The sequence below is a fragment of the Callithrix jacchus genome, chromosome 17 (assembly GCF_049354715.1).
Source record: "Callithrix jacchus isolate 240 chromosome 17, calJac240_pri, whole genome shotgun sequence".
In the NCBI taxonomy this organism is placed as follows: domain Eukaryota; kingdom Metazoa; phylum Chordata; class Mammalia; order Primates; family Cebidae; genus Callithrix; species Callithrix jacchus.
The window spans coordinates 75,487,759-75,504,726 of NC_133518.1; the positions used below are offsets into that span (position 1 = coordinate 75,487,759).

Below are 16,968 nucleotides of genomic sequence, written 5' to 3' on the forward strand. Positions count from 1 at the left end.
TGTCTCTACTAAAAATACAAAAATTAACTAGGCATGGTGGCAGGCACCTGTAATCCCAGCTACTCTGGAGGCTGAGGTAGGAGAATTGCTTGAACCTGGTAGGCGGAAGTCGCAGTGAGCCAAGATCACAGCCACTGTACTCCAGCCTGGGCGACAGGGGGAGACTCCATCTAAAAAAAAAAAAAAAAAAAATCTAAGGAAAGCAAGGACTTTCTGATGAGACATACTGCATCTGTCTCATCAGAAAGCGGTGTGTGTGCGTGTGTGTGTGTGGAGATATTTGATACCAGAAAAAAAAACAACTTTTTTTCATTGAGAGGAGTATTTAAAAAGACTATAAAGCTAGAAGCAATTCAATTGGGTACCTACTTTACATAAGACCTTGGTGGAAAAAAAAAATAAACCATTGCTATCCTCAGCGGACTCACAGACAGTCCAGGAATAATTTACAGTGAGATTTAGATTAGTGTGTAAGAATTTCACTCCAGAGACCACTTCTGGCCAAAGAGAAGGAGGTGTTCTATGGGGAAGGGAGACTTGGCCAGAGCCTTAAGGGAGAAGTAGGATTTGGGTCTTCAGGGAATGGAGGGGTTTGAAGGTGAACAGAAGGAGAGGCTGATGGATGCTAAAGGTCTCCCACGTGGCTGAATATCCAGTGAGGGGAAGGGGAGAGGCCATCTGGACTGGAGATGCTGTCACGCAGTCTGAGGCCACTTGGTCACTGGCTGAGGAGTTGAATGTGATCCTGTGGTGGACAGACCATGGCATCTTTTGAGTTTGGGGAGATGGGAGGTGTGCCTCAGGTAGCTTGGTGTGCCTGGGTGTGGGGAGGCCAGTTAAGAGCTTGTCGCAGGGACCTCTGCCCGTAAGTCCCTGGAGAGTCTCTCTGATAACCCCAGAGAGTTGACTCAGTTAATTGCTAGTTGGTGTCAGCTGCTGAAACAGAGGGTATGGAACTAAATGAAGCAATCATGAGAAGTCCTGGATGGTCCGTGTGCTGGGAAGGGAGCAACACTGTCCTTGGACAGGTCACCTGAAGGTCCCTTATCCTTCCTCCTTGCTGAGCATACCAGTGGTGATGACACGGGCCCTGTCTTCAATCTCTGGACGCAGAATAGGGCTCTGAAAATTATAACTCTTCTCGTGCTTCCTCAGGAGGCCTCCAGAGAGACCTGGCTACAGCTGGGCTCCCAGGTGTTTCACTGTGTTAGGCTGAATGCCCTCCCCCCACAAAGATGCCCTAGTTTCTGGGGCCCGTGATTTGGATATGTTACATGGCACAAGGGACTTTGCAGTTGTCATTAAGGTGATGGGCTTCCAAATGGGGAGAGGAGCCTGGATTTTCCAGGTGGGTCCAATCTAGTCACACAAGTCCTTAAAAGCAACAAACTTCCTCCAACTGGAGGTGAGAGGAAGCGGCGGGATAGGAGAGACTTGGAGCATGCCCTTGCCGGTGTTGAAGATGGAGTGTGTGACGTGACCAGAATGTGGACAAGCTTAAGGGGCTGGGAGAGGCTTCCGGGGGGCTGTCCGCAAGGAAACGGGGCCTCAGTCCCACAGCCACACAGAACTGGGTGCCGCCCACAACCCGAATGAAGCTGGAAGTGGGTTCCCCCGAGGGCCTCTAGCTGACACCTCGATTTCGGCCTGGAGAGCCTGGAGCAGACCCAGACGACCTCCGAACCTCTGACTTACAGAACCGTGAGGTAATAGAGTTGTGTTACCTGGAGAGCTGAACTCCGGTAACTTCCTGCCACAGCGACAGGAAATAATCCATACATGGCACAGCCCACACCTCCGGAGCCATCTGGGGAAGGGCACAGGCCGTGGAGTGAGCTCAGGGCCGCGGCCCACAGCACCCACCCTTTCAGCCTGTTTCCTCGCCTGTCACTGGGGTGCCTCTCCACCTGCCTCTTGGTGGCGGTGGAATTACCTGAGAGAAGTGCGAGAAGAGCAGCTCTGGAGCCTGTTCCTGCCGTCCTGGCGTGAGGAGAGGAGGAGGCCGCCATGGGAGTGTGTCCACTCGGGCTCTGGGGGAACGAGTGCTCGGCTGCCTTTCCGTGTCCTTCCTTTGAGGGTGGTCCCATCTCTGCGGGCACATGGGTGGGCTGCCAGGTGGGAGGCAATGGCACCATCTAAGGCAGGGGTGCCCAACCCCTGGACCAGTACCAGGTGGCCTCTCAGGAACTGGGCCACCAGCAGGAGGTGAGCAGCGGGCTAGCAGCGTTCCCGCTTGAGCGCCCCTCCAGTCAGGTCAGTGGCGGCCTTAGATTCCCGTAGGAACCCACACATGTGAGGGACCTGGACTGTGCTGAAACCATCCCGCCCCTCACCCCCATTCATGGAAAAATTCTCTTCCACAAAACTGGTTCCTGGTGCCACAAAGGCTGGGGACCACTGGTCTGAAGGTTCTGGCAGGCTCTCAGGTGAGCCTCTCTGGATCTTTAGGGTGTCAGGCCAAATGCCTCTTCATTGCAGAGGGAGAAGATTGGGAAGGACCCACATAAACAGACCTTGAAAGCCAGCTGACCACCATGAGCCCAGCTAACACCAGTCCCTTCTCTTTGCTCCATCTCTGCCGCCGCTCCCTATGCCAGGCCACCATCATTTGTCAGCTAGACCAGGTCACATCCCTGCATAACCTCCTCCTGCTGAGGAGCTCCCTTCCCCTTTAGGAGAAAATCCAGACACAAGAGCCTGTACACTGGGGCCCCCACCTCTCCAGCGCCACCCACATACTGCATTCCCCACACCCTCCAACTTACAGGCCTCTGCCTGCCTCAGGCCTTTGTGTATGCTGATGCCTCATCTAGAAAGCGCTCTGCCATGCTTTTCCCGTGGCTGGTTCTTCATTTTTTAGGTCTCAGCCTAAACACTGCCTCCTCAGAGAACCGTTCTCCTGCAAAGCTGGGTTCCCTGACACAGCTGCCTTTCTTTTTGTTTTTGAGACAGGGTCTCACTCTGTCATCCAGGCTGGAGTACAGTGGTGTGGTCATGACTCATTGCAGCCTCAGCCTTCCAGGCTCAAGGGATCCTCCTGCTTCAGCCTCCCAAGTAGCCGGGACCACAGGCATGTGCCACCATGCTTGGCTGGCTGGCTTGCTCGATTTATTTATTTAGTAGACACAGGGTCTCCTCCTGTTGCCCAGGCTGGTCTTGAACTCATAGGCTCAAGGAATCTTCCCACCTTGGCCTCCCAAAGTGCTAGGGTTACAGGCATGAGCCACCGTGCCTGGCTTTAGCTGCCTATTTGATTCCTTCATGACATCTAACACAGCATGTTATTTCATCTACTTGTTTTTGTATTTCCCTCTCTAGAATGGAAGCCCAGTGAGGGAAGGGATCTACTTTATCTTATTTGCTATCTCCAACACCTGGCAGAATACCTGGCCTATAGGGGATGCTTAGTAAATAGATCTCAGTTAAAAGAGCCCTTCTGAAACAACACAAGGCTGGTTCCTTTAGCAAGGATTGGGAATCGTTTCAGAGCTGCTTCACTGGCAGATTCAGTGGAGCTGTGAAATGAAATGTGTTCTGTAATCCCGCTGGGAATTCCTTGCAGGCAGGAGAGCATGGTGTGTGATTTGCAGTGACACGCCTACACCACGTATGTTTGTGGTGTCTAGTTTTCAACAGACAAGACGGAGGAAATGCAGCTGGTGAAAGAAAAGGTGTTGGCTTTGTTGAGAAGTCTTGCTTTGTTGTCTTTCAAGGGAAAAGTGGCTGTTTTAGTCTAATGGTAAGTTTTAACTATGCTGAAGCCATATACTTTGGGTCTCCATTGTGCTGGAAATCATCCCCACAGCTCCTCCCACCCCCCACCCCTCAAAGCATGCAGATAGGAATATAGCTCATGCTATGGAAACCCACTGTTTGCACAGCCTGGATATTAGGTAATAGTTTTCCGGCCGAGGTGCCCAGCTGGCTTAGCATGCCATTATTTACAGCTCTAAGGTTTATTTTCATTATTATATTTAACCGTCTCTGCAGAAGGAATGGAAGGCTGAGGGGCTGGGAGAGTGGAAGAGGAGAGGGAGAAGAGAGACTCCAGACATCAGAAGCAGGCAGGCTCCTGAGACTATGCAGCCTGGAGGATTTCAGACTGGGACTTGGAGCCAGGGCAGCAGTTTGGCTCAGTAGGAGGGGAAGGAGGCGTTAGAGGAAAAGGCTCCTGCCCTCCAACCTTGTTTCACCCAGATCAACCCTGCTTTGATAGGTACCAGCTTCTGGATGGATACTCTTTTCAAAGAGGGCACCATGGCAGAACACAGGTGAAAACCACCTAGTTTGAAGATGTGTGAGAAAAACCACTAATTAATCCTTCTTGCCAGTGGAGAAGTCTGGCCATGTCTGTCCATTTCAGGCTTCTTCCCCAAGGTTAACCCCAAGGGGAAAGGAGAGAGGACCCATCAAAGGTTAGGCTGTGTCCTGAGGAGACCTGTTGAATTTGCAAAGCTTCTTTTTTAGTGTTATGTTTTATTTTTGCTCATTGAATTTTCTTCTGTATTATCCTCTCCTATTGAAAACCTTGGGCAAAAGCCTGTGGGGGGTGATGGGTGTTTAAATACATCCAGTGAGCAGTGTCTGGCTGGGGAGGAAACATTAGCCTCTCTTTTCTTATCTTATAAGATAATTTAGGAAATCAGGCACAAGGCCCTTGCTGTTTTCAGTTATACCTGGGGCCTTATTCAGGGGTTGTCCTTGAGATAAATGGGGAGAAGTCTTGCTGGGATCCTCTCTGGTTTTAAGGCTTTTTTTTTCTCATTCCCAATTGCCTGCCCATGTCTGGTTTAGCAGCTTTTAGAAGCGCAGCTGGCATCCTTTTTGCTTTTCTCTGACAGCACCACCCCATTTATTTGAACTTCCTGGATATTTTCTGCCTCTTCTGACTAATTAACAGCAACTAAAAAGAGAAGGAAAAATGAAATGTAGAACACAAAAAATCCCAGGATGAAAAAGAATTTCCAGCCCTGGATGCGGAAGTCCCTAGTATTTAGAGCCGAAATGAAAAGTTGTGATTACAGAGGGACATGAAATGTGTCCCATACAAGGCCACCTATTCCCAGGCAGATCCAGGAAGAGCACTGCGCTGGGAGTCCCATGGGGCCAGGGCCTCACCGAGCAGTCAGCCCTGCTGAGTCATCACAGAGGTTGAACTGGATCACCTAAGTGATGCTTTTAGATGGATGGAACTGGAGGCCATTATCTGAAGTGAAACCATGCAGACGCAGAAAGACAAATGCCACGTGTTCTCATTTATAAATGAGAGCTAAATATGTGTCCACATGGAAGCAGGTTGTGGAGTGATGGACAGTGGAGGGGTGGGGAGGTTGGAGCCAGATAGATGATGGGAGCTTGCTTGTTGGATACAATGTGTCCAACACATTGGTCTGTGATGGAAGCACTGAAGGCCCTGACTTCGCCTCGACAGAATATATCAAAATTGCACTTGTACCCCATGAATATATACCCATTTTTTTTTAAATGTTGCCTTTAGGCAGAGGGGGTAATTCTATTAACTACAGAGCTATGAAGTAAAAAAGACACCCAAGAGAGCAGAACTTGTCATTTCTAGTTTTTCCACAGGACCATAAAGCAAAATTGGTGCTGGGTTTGTATTTAAAGGCAAACCAAGAGAGTTTTTAAAAAATTCTGTCATGGCTTCAAAATCTGGAAGGACAATTTATATAGACCCTGAGATAGAAGGAATTCCTCAGCTTAAATTTTATGAACCATTTGGCTTTCATTGATTCTTGAGGGTGTGAATTTTGTAGAAAGCAACAGCGTTATGTCCTGATTTTAAGAGGCAGCGAGCCTTTTCCTTCCTTCATTTAGGCATGGGCTGCATGGAGCTGATATTCCTGCTCATAATGTGCCACATGAAGGGCAGTTTTGGATTCTGGGAAAACAGCCCATTGAAACAGAATTGAGAGGGAGAAACTTCTTATACTTAGGTCATGGCATGTATATTAATAGAAAAAATGTTGAATACTGTGCTAGGTGCTGGGGTTATAAACATGAATTACATGGCTGGGGCCTCTGGAAACTAACGTGGGGCTACGGAAGAAACACCAGTTCAGAAGTGTCACCCCTGTCATCCAGGCAGGATGCTTCACCGTAGGCGCAGAGACCTCCTGCTACATCATACTGCATATCAAGAAATATATTGCTAGCCTGGGCACTGTGGCTCATGCCTGTAATCCCAGCACTTCGGGAGGCTGAGACAGTAGATCGCTTGAGGTCAGGAGTTTGAGACAAGCTTGGCCAACATGGGGAAAATCCATCTCTACTAAAAATACAAAAATTAGTCAGGCATAGTGGTGCATGCCTGTAATCCTAGCTACTCAAGAGGCTGAGGCATGAGGCGTGAACCAGGGAGGAGGAGGTTGCAGTGAGCCAAGATCCCGCCACTGCAATCCAGCTTGGCTGACAGACCAAGACGCCGTCTCAAAGTAAAAATAAAAATCAAGAGAAATATATTGATCAAATCAGCTTAAAAATAGCCGCCTTGTTTGCTCTCCTTGGTGTGGGATGATCCAATCCATTGTTCTACTTTTTTCAGGCTTCAGCATGGGATTCGGTTGCCATAACAACGCTGTAAACAGTGTTGAATCCATGTCAATAATTGTATTTTTTTTTAAAGCAAATATCACCAAGTCCAAGAAACTGATCCTGCTCTGAACGTGATAGCTGGACTAAGCTAAGCATCTATTTCCTGCTAGATCAGAAGTGAAGATTTTCTGGTACAGATTTGGGTGGGAGAAAGGCGCCACCCCTCCCAAGGCCTTAGCACTTAGACGGCATCCTCTCTGAAGTCACCCTCAGCCAGGAGCAGACACTGAGCTGCCATCCCGGAATCACATGTCCCCAAAGCTGCCCTGTCCTTGGTGGCCATGATGCTGTAAGAGAAATTCAGCCAGCCCAGCCTCCTTACTCTGACTTAGAGGAAAATGCAAATTGATCTGGATTCACTGAATTTTCTTTTCCTGGCCTGAAGGAAATGAAGAAACATAGCCAAATATTCTAGAACAGGATTCGACAAGCGTTAGCCCATGGGTCAAATCCGCCACTGCCTGTTTTTGCAAATAAAGTTGTATTGGAACACATCCATGCCCATTCCCTCATGTATTATCTATGGCTGTTTCTGTTCTACAATGGCAGAGTTGAGTACTGTGACTGAGACCATATAGCCTACAAGCCCGAAACATGTGCTGTCTCAGCCTCTTCAGAAAACAGTGAGTTGCTAGCCTTAGTTCTAAAAGAAGTAGAGTAAGGATCTAGTGAGAAGCTGGACAACGCATTTTCAAAGACACCTGTATTGTCCAGGGAAACCTGCGGTGAAGACCGAGGTGAGGAAGGAGCCAACAGAGAAACTGAGTCCATGAGGCTGAGGAGGCCACTGGATGTCCAGTCCTCAGCTCTCTGAAGCCTGAAGCGGGAAATAGTTGTCTCCTGAGAGAAAGGTTTGAACCTCCTGTAACCAGGGAGGAATGAGAGAGGATGGCTTCTTAGGTCTGCTTACATTGGCTGGAAAGGCTTCTTCCAGGGACATAACTAGACAAGGCTTTGGCCTACTAGCAGGTAGAGTCTAGAGGGAGGTGGAAGAGACTGCTTCCAAGCTGGATTCTGATTTATCTGATTCAAGCAGCCAAGCTTGTGTTTGCCAAGGACTTAGGGGGATATGGGTAAAATCAGGCAGAGGACTTTTTTAAAGGCCCGAGTTGGAGCTATTGGGATTGTTCCCTCAGAGGAAAATCAGGACTTTGGGCCATTGGCTTCATGGAGAACCTATACTTTTTGGACTTGGTACGGAGGAGAAGTCATTTTTACTTGATTTGTGAAGCTCTGTATTGTCATCTAGGATTCCGAGACTTTAGTCTGTCCACCCTCCTGCTCCAGAGACATGCCTTTCAGTTTCTTGGAAAACAAATTGGCCATTTGCCCAAAGAGACTGATCTGGATCTAGAACACAGGATCTGAGTTTCAACCTCAGGCTCCGCAGTGCATGACACAGGTCTCTTGATTCCCTGGAGTACTGCTGTTTACCTATAAAACAATTGCATTCCTATGGAAGCCAAGACTGTGCCAGGGATTGGATTGTGCAGCCCAGTTTTGTTCATAGCCTTGCCCAACTTAGGGAAGGCTGAGTATTCTGATGTTCTGTTGCTGCATAAACTCTGAAATTTAGTAGCTTAAAATAACAGTCATTTATTTTGTTCATGAATTTGATTTGTTTCTTAATGTACATAAGGTATATGAAATGATGTTTTGATACACATTTGCATAGTGAAATGATTACTATAGTAAAGCAAATTAACACATCCACTGCCAGTTTCTTTTTTCATAGTGAGAGCACTTGCAATCTGTTTTATATTCAAATTTCTAGTATATAATACAATATTGTTCACCACACTCATCACGCTATACATTCAATCTCTAAATTTTTTTCTACTTAACTACAACTTTGCACCTTTGACCAGCATTCCCCCTCATTCCCCACCCCCCATGCCCCACCCCCTCCCCAACCCTTGGTAACTACCAGAGTTTCACTTTCCGTTTCTGTGTATTTAACTTGTTTAGATTCTACAATAAGTGAGATCATACAATATTTTTCTTTGTCTGGCTTATTTCACTTAGCATGTCTTCCAGGTTTATCTGTATAATCAAAAATGGCAGGATCTGCTTTTTAAAGGCTGAATAATATTCCGTTGTGTGTATATGTGTGTGTGTGTGTGTGTGTGTGTACACACCACAATTTCTTTATCCATTCACCTGTTGAGAAACAGGTTGATTCCATATCATAGCTATTGTGAATAATGCTGCAGTGAACATGGGAATGCAAATATTTCTGAGGTACTGATTTCATTTTCTTTGAGTATATGCCAGTTCAAGAGGAATTGCTGAGTCATATAATAGTTCTATTTTTAATTTTTTGAGGAACTTCCATACTTTTTCATAATGGCTGTACCAATTCCATTCCCACCAACAGTGTTTAAGAGTTCCCTTTTCTCTATATACTCACCAACACTTTTTATCTCTTGTCTTTTTTATAATAGCCATCCTAACTGTTGTGAGGTGATATTTCATTGTGACTTTGATTTGAACTTCCCTGATGATTAGTGATGTGGATTTTGCAGCAGAAAACTTGCAGGTCAGAAGGGAGTGGGATGATATATTCAAACTATTGGTGAGCACACTGCTTCATACCTGTAATCCCAACACTTGGGGAGGCTGAGGCAGGAGGATCACTTGGGTCCAGGAGTTTGAGACCAGCCCTGGCTACATAATAAGACCTAGTCTCTACAATAAAAAATAAACAAAAGATTAGCTGGGCATGGTGGCATGTGCCTGTAGTCCCGGCTATTTGGGAAGCTGAGGTGGGAAGATTGCTTAAGCCCAGGAAGTAGAGGCTGCAGTGAGCTAAACTGAACTCCAGACTGGGTGACTGAGTGAAATCCTGTGTATAATAAGTTAATAAAATAGTTTTAAAATCCTACTAACAATACTATACTCAGCAAACCAGTGCTTCTCAAGTTGAAATGAAAGGACACTAAATAGTAACACGAGAGCATAATAAAGTAGGGAACTCATTGATAAAGGTAAATATATGAACGAAATCAGAACATTATATTACTGTAAAGGTGGTGAGTAAATAGCGTTTACATCTATGAAGAAAGTTAAAAGACAAAAGTATTTTTAAAACCATTATAAGTATTATTAACTAAATTATGTTAATGGGTACTTAATATAGATATGAATTGAGACATCAATAGCATATAACATGGGGGGAGCAGAGCGAAAAGCAGAATTCTTTTACGCAAGTAAAGTTACATTGTCAACTTATAATAGACTGTTGCAAGTTATTTTATGTAAGCCTCCTGGTAACCACCAAGAAAATACCTATAGAAGTTACACAGAAAAAGAGGGATCAAATATACACACAAAAAAGAAAGGAATCATAACCTGAAAATACAGGGAAAAAAGAAAACAGCAAGGGAGAAAAAGAGGGACAAAAGAACAAGACAAATAGAAAGTTAACAAAATGACAATAGTAAATCTGTCTCTAGATTTACTTTAAATTCAAATAGACTAACCTTCCCAATAAAAAGATACAGCATGGCTGAATAGATTATTTTTAAAAAAAACAAACAGGATCCAAATGTATGCTTTTTACAGCAAGCTCACTTTTGGATTCAAGGACTCTCAGAGATGGAAAAAGGTCCATGCAAATGCCAGCCAAAAGGGAGCCAGAGTGGTTAATACTTACATCACCAAAATAGGCTTTAATTCAAAAACTGTCTCTGGAGATGAAGGTCATTTCATAATGACAGAAGGGTCAGTTCAACAGGAAGCCATAACAGTTATAAATGCACACAGCATCAGAGCACCTAAGTACATACAACATTGACAGATCTGAAAGGAGAAACTGACAGCACTATAATAATAGGAGATTTCAATACTCCACGCTCAACAATGGATAGGACATCCAGACAGAAAATCAATAAAGAAGGAGTAGGCTTGAACAACTGGACCTGTGTAACAAATGGACCTGGTTGACATATGCAGAACTGTTCACCCACCAGTGGAAGAATGTTCATTTTTCTCAAGTACCCATGGAACGTTCTCCAGGAGAGATCACGTGTTAGGTCACAAAACAAATCTTAACAAATTTAAGATAGAAATCATACCAAGTATCTTTTCTAACCACAAGGTAATAAAACTAGAAATCAGTAACAGCAAGAAAGTGGGAAAAGTGTGAATTCATTTGTGAATTTAAAATTTGGCAGGGCTTGGTCAAGACACTCCCTGTTCTATATAATGTCCATCAGCTGGGGCCACTCAATGGGAGTGCAGGACCCCACTGAGGTTTCCACTGGCATGGTGACTCCTGTGGCCTGCAGGCTGATGTGGCTGTCAGCTTCTCCTGTGAGCCTCTCCATGGACAGCTTGGGTTTCTTGTAGAGTGACTAAATTCTAAGAACAAATGCCCCAAGAAAATTGGAAGCTCTATTTTTTTTTTGATGACCTAACCTCAGAAGTCACATAGTGCAACTTCCACTGTGACACAAAGTCTACCCTGATTCAGGGGAGGGAGTCAAAAGTCCACCTGGATTCCAGGGGAGGGAGCATCAGACCCCACCTCTCCATGGGAGTAGTTTCAAAGTCACATTGTAAGGAGTGCCATTGAGATATTGTTGATTTTGTTGCATTGACTTTTGGAAAATAATTTATCTGCACAGAGGTAAATTCTCATTAATTCTTATTGCACCATCCTTTTTTTTTTTTTTTGAGATGGAGTTTCATTCTTGTTGCCCCAGGCTGGAGTGCGATAGTGTGATCTCGGCTCACTGCAACCTCTGCCTCCCGGGTTCAAGCGATTCTTCTGCCTCAGCCTCCCAAGTAGCTGGGATTACAGGTGTCCACCATCACACTGGCTAATTTTTGTAATTTTAGTAGAGATGGGATTTTATCATGTTGGCCAGGCTGGTCTCGAACTCATGACCTCAGGTGATCACCCACCTCGGCCTCCCAAAGTGCTGGGATTACAGGTGTGAGCCACCATGCCCAGCCCCACCATCCATTAATTAAGCTTCATGGTGTTCACTCAGGCACACAGGTGTTGCTCACATTTGCAGTGTACATAGTGATGCACAGTGCCTAAGCCAAGAACATTGTCACTGCAAGCTCCTACCCCTGGCTACATGCTAATCTGGATTTACAAGGCAGTCACTAGTGCTATTATTTTCATTTTACAAATGAGGAAACTGAGTCCTGGAGGGAAGAAAAGTCAATTTTCTTAATGTAATACAGTTAAAATAGGATTAAACTTTCAATTTCCTTATTTCTTAACTAGTGTTTTGTCTTTTCATTATTGTGCTTAATTTTATCTGATCAGTACAAACACTCGTATAGAGCTATGGGGATGCACATGTGTGCACAGACACACACACTGTGTGTATATATACGTTAAACTCAGTGCTTGCCTTTGTTGGGTGGAAATTCAGCTGCATTGGAGGACTTGACAGCTAGAGAAGCCAGTTTCAGGGACAGGAAACAGTATTGTTCAAGGGAAAGTTAGGACAAGGCAAATGAGCTTTTACAGAGCAACCAATTCCTCATGAGAGCCTTTGCATCTCACATGGCTAAAGGAAAGTGCTTTGGTTAGGGGGCTGGAGCTTTTGTCTTGATGAACAGTGTGCTAGCACTGGCTCATTGGTTAGGGGGTGTCCACCACTGGGCTCCCCATTTGAGTGGTTGCTCTGCCTCTTAGGGCAATGTGTGGTATTTCACTGTTGATAAAGCAGCAACTACATGCCAGGCCCTGAGGGCAGGCACAGAGGCAAGCAAGACCAATACAGTGCTCCCACAGTCCTCTGGGGGCACCGTTTCAGCAGGGGAGACTAGCATTAAACAAGAAATAATAAAAGTGATCAGTTATGATTGAGATGAGCAGTACAAGGAAAAAGTATGTGGAACGATGAGAGCTCACAGTGGGCCTGAGCTTGCCCGGGGACTTGATTTGCTCGTTGAAGGGTGAGAGGACATGTACCAGGTGAAACACCTGGCAGAACCTGGAGAGCCGCTTGTGGGGAGGCCCCGGGTGGGAAGTTGTAAGGCCCACCTGAGTGATGGCTGGCATGAGAAGGCCAGGGTGGCAGAGGTGAGGAGGGTGCATGACAGATCTGGCAGCCTGCATGTCACCAGGTGGATTTAGGTCACATCCTCTTCTTCCATTCTCACCTCTTCCACCCCCACCTCCACCCCTTCACCCCTCCATGCCTCACAAAGTTGGACTGTCTTGCCGGTGACACAGGAAAGGCATATGTGATGAGGGGAGTATACCCTAAGGGCCCATCCAGGTTTTGTGGGACCTGAGACTTATCCAATAGAGGGTGGGGTCTTGAAGGAAAAAAAAAAGAAAAGGTGAAATTATTAAAACAAAGTTTGTGCAAGACTTCCGTGGGGGGCGTGTCAGTGAGGGACCTCTAAGCTGAAGTTTCACCAGCTTAGTGGGAAAGCTCCCTCTGGCACTTTCCCTATATCCCGAAAGTTCATAAAGCCCTCCTTTCATCTTGTCTGAGACGTTAATGCCATCCTTACACCCACTTCCTCCTGTTTTCTTCTTAGTTGAGATGGCAAAGCACAAATATGTTGAAATCTCCTGAAAATTGGGCTCTTTCCTTGACCCCAGTAGTGTCCAAAAGAACATGGGAATTTCCTTTTTTTGCCCAAGACTTCCATGATATTTTCCCCGATAATCTAGGAAGGGAGTGTTGGCTGTTTTTCTTTTGGAAATGTGGCAGGGAAATATGAATTTCCATAGGCAAAATTACTCTGTCTGGTCAAGTCTAGACGGTTCATTGGCCAGCAAGTTTGCTGGAGCCCACACTGGCGCTCCGTCCGAGATGCCGCCCGGACTTACTCTGTGGGCAGGGAACAAATCACTTAGAACTACGTTTTGGGGAAAAAACTCAGAAACATGAGCAGTGACAAGGAAATTGAATAATAAATAAATTACAAGTAGAAGTTGTCAGCAGGCTCTTCTCTCCAAATCCCACTGAAGTGAGCAAAGCCACCTAACAGTAATGAAGGGTGTCTGTCATTTGGAACTTAGGGAGGCTGCTGTTCGTAGTTGTGAAACGTCAGAGAGGTTGAGACAGACTGAGGGGAAAACTAACAAGTCCTCCGGGGACCGTAGAAGAAAGCCCTAAGCCGCCTGCAAATGCTGCTGCTGGTGTCCTGGCAGGCCTCCACAGATAGGCCCAGGCCCAGGCGCAGCCAGCACGCTCTCTGGAAATATGTGGGTTTTGGCACGCCAAGCCTCTGCCCCAGCTCTGGGTGGGGCTTTGGCTGTTGAGAGGCCCAGTCTTGGTTAGAGAAAAGGCACTGTGTCCCTGTTAACTGCTGGCTGCCCCACCAAAAAAACTGGAAAGAATCTCCTTCAGTCTGTTGTGATTCCCTGAGCCTGGCAGCCTCATTGCCTTTGACAATCCTGTTGGTACTGAAAATTCAATACGGTCCCATTGCTCAGGCAGAACCTATTTCAAATAGAAATTTCCTGCCTCCCCAAGACACAGCAAATAGGGCTAAATGACCAGACTATAATCTGAGAGTTCTTCGCTCAGCTGGATTATCATTCATCTAAGAGCCTCTGAAAGACAGTCTTACACAAGCAGAGGCTGAAAGGACATCCACCACCACGAACCTCTCCTGAAAAAACTACTTGGAGGAGGACTGTAGACTAGGGAGTAAATCAGATAAGTAACGCACTCATGAAATCGTGACCACAGTTGACTTAGGCCTGCTTGGAGCTTGGAAGAACCCCTTCCCACGCTGGAGAGCTGGCTTCTCGGAGGTGGGTGGGAGTAGAGGCTCTGAGGGGCTCGGGGGGAGAATTCCCTCTGCTTTGCAAGAAAGGAATTGGCCACTGTGTACTCGTTTGCCACTCAATCCTGCCCTAACCTTCCTCTCCTGTCTCTCTCACAGACGGTTTTTGAAAGGAATTGCCGTTCGGAGGACTGCGCCGCGGACCTGCAGCTTCAGGGTAAACTGCTGCTCTCTAGGTACGTCCGTGTTGCCTTCACAGCGTTGTTCTCAGAAGCTCCTTTCTCTGGACTCCAGGCCCCAAACCCGAATGTGCAGATCTCCCCACTGAAGAGGATAAACTCAGTTGATGCATTACAATAATATTTTGTGGTTTAAAACAATGTATGTTACAAAATAATTTTAACAAGCTTTGTTGGGAAGATTGTTTAGGTTTTGTTTTGTTTGCAGTTCCACATCTCTCGTAATTTAGCTTGTATTTCTAATTTATGTGAGTATTCGGGGGAGTGGCTATTTCATGCTTCCTGATTGTATTAAGTCGAATCATATGAAATTGCCAATATTTGACCTTTTGGACAATTTCATGTGATTCAACCTATTATTACATAAAGGTTTATCTCCCCTGCCCCCCGCCACGCACACGCACACACACACACACACTCAACGTTCGTGTGTGCTTTAACAACAAGTAACGTTTTTGTGGCAGGAGAGGGCTGAAGGAGAGGGGCGGCCTGTCCTGATCCCAGTGAACAGACTGTCTCTTTATTGTCTCACCATTTCCTCCCACACTTCGTGAATCCCCCAAGGCTAAAGGTGAACTGTACAGCAGCCTTCTGTTTCCTCTTTGCCAACCTTTTATTTTATACTTCATTTAGGATGAAGGTTCTGGTCCTGATCATTAGGCTCATTTCACAGAATGACTTTCTTTTGAAACAATTCCTTCCGAAAGGCTATTTTAGCCTTGGGGCCAGAAACCCCTCCGTTAGATTTATTACCATTTCTGAAAAACAGTCACCAGTTTTGATAGTTATTTTCCAAAATGCCATAGCGTGTTCCTTACTTAAAACTATGAGAGTTAAGTTTGGATGAAATGAAATGAATATCCCATTATGAACCAGTGACTACACTAGGACCTTTTTTTTTAAATTATACTTTAAGTTCTGGGGTACATGTGCAGAACGTGCAGGTTTGTTACATAGGTATACATGTGCCGTGGTGGTTTGCTGCACCCATCAACCCGTCATCTACATTAGATATTTCTCCTAATGCTATCCCTCCCCTAGCCCCCCATCTCCCAACAGGCCCCAGTGTGTGATGTTCCCCTCCCTGTGTCCATGTGTTCTAATTGTTCAGTTCCCACTTATGAGTGAGAACATGTGGTGTTTGGTTTCTGTTCTTGGGTTAGTTTTCTAAGAATGATAGTTTCCAGCTTCATCCATGTCCCTGCAAAGGACATGAACTCTTCCGTTTTTATGGCTGCTTGGTATCCCATGGTGTATATGTGCCACATTTTCTTATCCAGTCTATCGTTGATGGGCATTTGGGTTGGTTCCAAGTCTTTGCTATTGTGAACAGTGCCACAATCAACATATGTGCACGTGTCTTTATAGTAGAATGATTTATAATCCTTTGGGTATATCTCCCAGTAATGGGATTGCTGGGTCAACGGTATTTCTCGTTCTAGATCCTTGAGGAATCGCCACACTGTCTTCCACAATGGTTGAACTAATTTACACTCCGACCAGCAGTGTAAAAGTGTTCCTATTTCTCCACACCCTCTGCAGCATCTGTTGTTTCCTGACTTTTTAATCATCATCATTCTAATTGGTGTGAGATGTTATCTCAATGTGGTTTTGATTTGCATTTCTCTAATGACCAGTGATGATGGACTTTTTTTCATGTGTTTCTTGGCCACATAAATGTCTTCTTTTGAGAAGTGTCTGTTCATATTCTTTGCCTACTTTTTGATAGTTTTTTTTTTCTTGTAAATTTGCTTAAGTTCTTTGTAGTTTCTGGATATTAACCCTTTGTCAGATGAATAAATTGCAAAACTTTTTTCCCATTCTGTAGGTTGCCTGTTCATGCTGATGATAGTTTCCTTTGCTGTGCAGAAGCTCTTTAATTAGATCCAATTTGTCAATTTTGGATTTTGTTGCCATTCGTTTTGGTGTTTTAGTTAAATTTAATTGAAGGCTTTTTCTGCATCTAGTGAGATAATCATGTGGTTTTTGTCACTGATTCTGTTTATGTGATGAATTACATCTATTGATTTGCATATGTTGAACCAGCCTTGCATCCCAGGGCTGAAGTTGACTTAATCGTGATGGGTAGCTTTTTGATGTGCTTCTGGATTCAGTTTCCCAGCATTTTATTGAGAATATTCACACCAGTGTTCATCAGGGATATTGGTCTGAAATTTTCTTTTTTTGTTGTGTCTCTGTCAGGTTTGGATATCAGGATGATGCTGGCCTCATAAAATGAGTTAGGGAGGAGTCCCCCTTTTTCTATTGTTTGGAACAGGTTCAGAAGGAGTGGTAGCATTTTCTCTTTGTACCTCTGGTAGAATTCAGCTGTGAATCTGTCTGGTCCTGGGCTTTGGTTGGTTGGTAGGCTATTAATTACTGCCTCAACTTTAGACTTTGT

At 45.3% G+C, this 16,968-nt stretch overlaps 1 protein-coding gene across 6 annotated transcripts in view; it reads left to right on the plus strand.

The window, feature by feature from the left end:
- The window catches only part of ITGA9 (integrin subunit alpha 9), a 375,338-nt gene that overhangs the window by 182,922 nt on the left and 175,448 nt on the right, over positions 1 to 16,968 (plus strand). For all 6 annotated transcript variants that reach the window (XM_035278480.3, XM_035278481.3, XM_054247151.2 and 3 more), the window contains one exon: positions 14,488 to 14,564. In XM_035278480.3, the coding sequence (XP_035134371.3) occupies positions 14,488 to 14,564 (77 nt within the window). The remainder of the gene's footprint in view (positions 1 to 14,487; positions 14,565 to 16,968) is intronic.